General features: G+C 43.8%; 1 protein-coding gene across 1 annotated transcript in view; it reads right to left on the bottom strand.

Annotated features, from left to right (window-relative positions):
- LOC109902779 (cadherin-2) overlaps positions 1-6,000 on the bottom strand; it is a 55,068-nt gene that overhangs the window by 1,949 nt on the left and 47,119 nt on the right. Inside the window, exons 10-13 of the mRNA XM_031785735.1 lie at positions 5,560-5,813; positions 5,281-5,423; positions 2,738-2,971; positions 1,132-1,365 (exon numbers count right to left, since the gene is read on the bottom strand). Coding sequence (XP_031641595.1) covers positions 1,132-1,365; positions 2,738-2,971; positions 5,281-5,423; positions 5,560-5,813 — 865 coding nt within the window. The remainder of the gene's footprint in view (positions 1-1,131; positions 1,366-2,737; positions 2,972-5,280; positions 5,424-5,559; positions 5,814-6,000) is intronic.

Below are 6,000 nucleotides of genomic sequence, written 5' to 3'. Positions count from 1 at the left end.
GAGAGAGAGAGAGAGAGGAGAGAGGAGAAGAGAAGAGAGAGAGCGAGAGAGAGAGGAGAGGACTGAGAGAGAGAGAGACGCGAGAGAGAGAGAGAGCGAGAGAGAGAGAGCGAGGAGAGAGAGAGAGAGGAGATAGAGAGACGAGAGAGAGAGAGGGGAGAATGGGGGGAGAAGAAGGGGGGAAGAAGAACGAGGGGGAAGGAGGGTAGGGGCATGGTAGAAGAAAATAGAAAGAAGGTAAGGATGAATACCTATAAACAGACAATATGCAGCTTTAGTTTGAATTCAACCATATTTCTCTGCCATGTAAAGAGAATCAGGAGAGGAGTTTTAAAGCTTGACAGGAGCTTGATCAGTTTGCCTGGTTTGATCCACATAATCTGGGCGGATTTTCAGAGATTGACTGAGAGGAGGGGGTGGGGAGACTGGTGGAGGGCTGTCAAGAGGCTGTCGTGAGGAGGGTTCTATGCAGTGGGGGAGGGGGGTACTTATCTCCTAAAGGGGGAGCTTAAGTTTGGGGGAGGCAGATTTAAGGATAGCTTTTAATGTAGCTACTGTAATCTACTGTAGCTGCTGTCTGGGAGGAGCAGCGAGGATGCCAAACGTTTACAGTACCAGTCAAAAGTTTGGACACACCAACTCATTCCAGGATTTTTCTTTATTTTTTACTATTTTCTACATTGTAAACAATAGTGAAAACATCAAAACTATGAAAAAACACAAGTAATCATGTAGAAACCAAAAAAGTGTTTAAACAAATTAAATATATTTAATATTTGAGATTCTTCAAAGGAGTAACCCTTTGCCTTGATGACAGCTTGGCACACTCTTGGCATTCTCTCAACTAACTTCATGAGGTAGTCACCTGGAATACTTTTCCAAAAAGTCTTGAAAGAGTTCCCACATATGCTGAAAATATATTTTGATTTGTTTTACACTTTTTTGGTTACTACATATGTGTGTTATTTCATAGTTTTGATGTCTTCACTATTATTCTACAATGTAGAAAATAGTACAAATAAAGAAAAACCCTGGAATGAGTAGGTGTGTCCAACCTTTTGACTGGTACTGTACATAGATGATGTTCTGTAGCTATAAGATGTGTGTGTGCCTGCATACAAACTGACTGACCTAGCATTATGATGATACAGATGAGGATGGCGATGATGGCTCCAGTGCCCAGGCCTGCTGCGATGATGCGTTCCATGTCCACACAATCTCCATGGTGATCACACTGACACACCTTGACCCTCAGGTAGGATGTATTGGACATGGGCAGGTTGCCTGAGTCTGTGATGATGATTGGAACCTCGTAGATACCACTCTCCAGAAAACCTATCCGCAGCCTGATCTGAGCATATTCACCTGGGATTGAGAGAGAGAGAGAGTTAGGCAGGGAGGGGGAGTAAGAGAGAGAGAGAGTTAGGGAGGGAGGGGGAGTAAGAGAGAGAGAGAGAGTTATGGAGGGAGGGAAGGAGGGAGGGGGAGTAAGAGAGAGAGAGGGAGAAGTCAGGTTACCACTAGACGTCTAGAAGTCAAGTTACCACTAGAAGTCTAGAAGTTAAGTTACCACTAGAAGTCAGGTTACCTCTAGACGTCAGGTTACCTCTAGAAGTCAGGTTACCACTGGAAGTCTAGAAGTCAGGTTACCACAAGACGTCTAGAAGACAGGTTACCACTAGAAGTCTAGAAGTTAGGTTACCACTAGAAGTCAGGTTACCCCTAGAAGTCAGGTTACCTCTAGAAGTCAGGTTACCACTAGAAGTCTAGAAGTCAGGTTACCACTAGAAGTCTAGAAGTCAGGTTATCACTAGTAGTCTAGAACTCAGGTTACCTCTAGAAGTCAGGTTACCACAAGAAGTCAGGTTACCAAAAGAAGTCTAGAAGTCAGGTTACCTCTAGAAGTCAGGTTACCTCTAGAAGTCAGGTTACCTCTAGAAGTCAGGGTACCACTAGAAGTCAGGTTACCACTAGAAGTCAGGTTACCTCTAGAAGTCAGGTTACCACTAGAAGTCAGGTTACCAAAAGAAGTCTAGAAGTCAGGTTACCACCAGAAGTCAGGTTACCACTAGAAGTCAGGTTACCTCTAGAAGTCAGGTTGGCTGGATGTCCTTTGGGTGGTGGACCATTCTTGATACACATGGGAAACTGTTGAGCGTGAAAAACACAGCATCGTTCCAGTTCTTGACACGCTCAAACCGGTGCGCCTGGCGCAACTACCATACCCTGTTCAAAGGCATTCAATCTTTTGTCTTGCCCATTCACCCTCTGAATGGCATACATTCACAAACCATGTCTCAATTGTCTCGGGGCTTAGAAATACTTCTTTAACCTGTCTCCTCCCCTTCATCTACATTGACTGAAGTGGATTTAAGAAGTGACATCAATAAGGGATCATAGCTTTCAACTGGATTCACCTGGTCAGTCTTTGTCATGGAAAGAGCAGGTGTTCCTAACGTTTTGTACACTCAGCTTAAGTGTTTACTTTGGCAATGTAAGTGTTTTACTTTCCATGTCAATTAAGACTTTACATGTCAGTATATTGAATTGAATTGAGAGAGAGTAATATAGGGAAGGTGAGAGAAAGAAAGAGACAGAGCGAGACGGGGAACAATTTTGAACAAGTTATTTTGTCATGGCAATAAAGCATTTTTTTATTTCATTAAGGGCAATAGAGAAATGTAGTGACAGGGAGTGGAAGAAAGACAGGAAAGATAAAACACAGACACACACTAACCATTGAGGCGTGTGAGGGTCCAGTTTCGTCGTGCGTCTGCCGGACGGTTGGCCAGTTCGAAGGCAAAGGGGCCGGCATTAGGAGTCAGATCTGGGTCGCTGGCGGTGATGTTGATGGCGTTGGGCTCAGGCTTCTCACACATCTCCACTTCCGGAGGGAAGACATGAGGAGCATTGTCGTTTATGTCTAAAAGGTACATCTGTAACGTACCCGTACCACTGGCAGGCGGGATGCCTGAGAGAGAGGATGGAGGGATGGAGGAGAGAGAGAAGGAGAGACCAGTGAGATAAGCAAAGAGGAGAAAAAGGCCCCTTAGATAGGAAGGAATATTACAAAAAATGACAAAAAGGCAACCTGTTTGGTGCAACATAGATACTGTACTGAACTATTTATATGTTGAGAGGAGATACCAGGGGTTGGAACCGGTTCAGAGAACAGAACTGAATACCGGGAAAAAACATAATTTTTCAAGGAATGGAAACCGACCCCGGAACGAAAGTGATCCATACTGTTCCGGAACAGAACTGTTATTTTAAATGCATGGGAACTGGCTAATAATGTTATTTTATGTTCCAGCTATCTAGTACAACAACAAAACCAACTAAGCGCCTAGGCAAAACCCTCACTCAAAAATGTATTCCAGTGTCTGCCTGCAAGCAAAAAATCTTTGCCTGTGCATGTTTAGGCTACCTTCCCCTCCCCCCTCTGAAGCATAGCCTACTGACTGTACTAACGTTACATTAATGCTTGATTCAGGAGATAGTGAGGCCGATTTTTTATTAGCTATAGAATAATGGATTCACTTTTTCAATGCTAGTTAAGGATACAACAGGCCTAGTTATCATGTTTCACATTGGATTTATTAACTACAAAAGGTAAGATGTGTTTTTAATTCTGATACCACTCTGCACACTCAAGCTTGTTAGCTATCTCAAGCTATGTCAAAGGACATTCAAAGTTCCTCCATAGAAGCCGCTCCTCCTCGGTATAATTCTGTAGACCTAATTCATATAATGTCAAAACAAGATGTCCAGCGTTTCAAGTCTCCTCCTCAACCATCTCTAGCTCTTTCTCCACCAGCACATTTTCAGTCGTATCTTGCGCCATGGGCTACACTTGTCTGTCCATCACGCATGTAAACAACTAGCTTGTCTGCTCTAACCGCACTGATTAGTGAAGTCATTTAATTAGCTAAATGTAAAAACATTTGGTTTCACAGGTTAAAAAAGGAAAAGAAAGGAACAATATAAACAGTATGTTTTTTTGGTTCGAACCGGTTCAGAACTTTATTTTGCTGATCTGAACAGTGGAACGAAAAACAAACAAAAATAGTGGGTCTGTTCAGAACGAAACGATTGTAAAATTTTGGTTTCAACCACTGCCAGAAACACAGCGTAATAAGAATCTCAAAGGCACATTACAGCATTCAAAACAAACAGGAATCATGCTGTCATACATAATATTACGCCACACCCAAAACCATTGTTCAACAACCAAACTTCTCAAAACAACACCCCATCAACAGCTACATCTGACCTCTTCTAAATAAGAGATGCAATGAAAGAAACATGTGATTCAACACACTAGGAGAGTGAGTAAGGGAATGAGGAAGAGAGAGATCAGTATGTTAGGGAGGCTGTCTGAGGCACACATCTGCCTATGTGTGTGTGTGTGTGTGTGTGTGTGTGTGTGTGTGTGTGTGTGTGTGTGTGTGTGTGTGTGTGTGTGTGTGTGTGTGTGTGTGTGTGTGTGTGCGTACGTGTGTGTGAGCAGGAGGGGGTGCGTGTGTATTTGGCAAAAGCACAATGAAGAGCTCAGTCAGAATAAAGCTAAAACACAGCAGGGGCTCTGTGGTGTGTGTATGTGTGTGTGTGTGTGTGTGTGTGTGTGTGTGTGTGTGTGTGTGTGTGTGTGTGTGTGTATGTGTGTGTGTATGTGTGTGTGTGTGTGTGTGTGTGTGTGTATGTGTGTGTGTGTGTGTGTGTGTGTGTGTGTGTGTGTGTGTGTGTGTGTGTGTGTGTGTGTGTGTGTGTGTGTGTGTGTGTGTGTGCATGTGCATGTGACCGGGAGAGAGTGTTTTTGGAGAATGTGTATTAGAGCACTAGTTTGTATGCTCATCCGTATACATATCATTTTCAGAAGTAGTCCTGCCATTGTCATATGAGATTGTCTTAGAAGTTTGGGGGGATTTTGGCAACAACATATTTTTATTATTGTGCCAAGAAAGTGATTCAGACTGAATGGATTGTAATTGAATTTAATGAATGTGAATAGTAAGATTGAGTCCCATCCCCCATCCTCCCAGATTAAACACAACTATAAACACAGGAAGCTCTAAAAACAGTATAGGCGTACACACACACACATACACACATACACACACACACACACACACACACACACACACACACACACACACACACACACACACACACACACACACACACACACACACACACACACACACACACACACACACACACACACACACACACACACACACACACACACTCAAACTCAAACTCACACACACACAAACTCACCATTGTCAGAAGCCATGAAGGTGATGTTGTAGAGGTTATTCTTCACATAGGGAGACTCTCTGTCCAGCACAGCGATGGTGGAGATCCGCCCATTTACAGGGTCTATCTCCAACCAATTAGCAGGGTCAAACAGCTTTGAATACCTGGAAATCAACCAAAAGGATGAGAGAACACAATTACAATAGGAAGTAACATGACACTCTAATGCCTTTGAAACGTACACATTCAACACATATAAAACATATACTCCCCCCCCCCCCCTCTCTCTCCTCTCTGTACCGTATGTTCTGAAGCATGTATCTGTCAGGGTCCTGTGCTGTGAAGGTGGTGAGTAGCGAGCCGGCTGGTAGCCCCTCCTCCAGTTTGATGGCTTTAGGGTTGGGAGAGAACTCTGGGCTCTCGTTGACATCTGCAATGCGTACAGACACGGTAGCGGTGGACTGACGGGGCAGGTGGATACCACGGGCCAGGGCAACCTCATTCTCAGCCAGCACCGTCAACACAAAGGAACGACTGACTTCATAGTCTATGGGCTGAAGATGGAGAGACACGTAAACACGCAAATACCAGTTTTCCACGCTCATATATACAGACATACAGTTTGTTGGCCAGATAGACATACATTAGCCGCAGTGGAGGCTGCTGATGGGAGGACGGCTCATAATAATAGCTGGAACGGAGCAAAATAAATGGCACCAAACGCATTTTTTGTAATATTAA

Source organism: Oncorhynchus kisutch, linkage group LG13 (assembly GCF_002021735.2).
Source record: "Oncorhynchus kisutch isolate 150728-3 linkage group LG13, Okis_V2, whole genome shotgun sequence".
Classification (NCBI taxonomy): domain Eukaryota; kingdom Metazoa; phylum Chordata; class Actinopteri; order Salmoniformes; family Salmonidae; genus Oncorhynchus; species Oncorhynchus kisutch.
The sequence above is the reverse complement of the archived record's forward strand: the minus strand, read 5'-3'. Positions and strand labels throughout refer to the sequence as shown.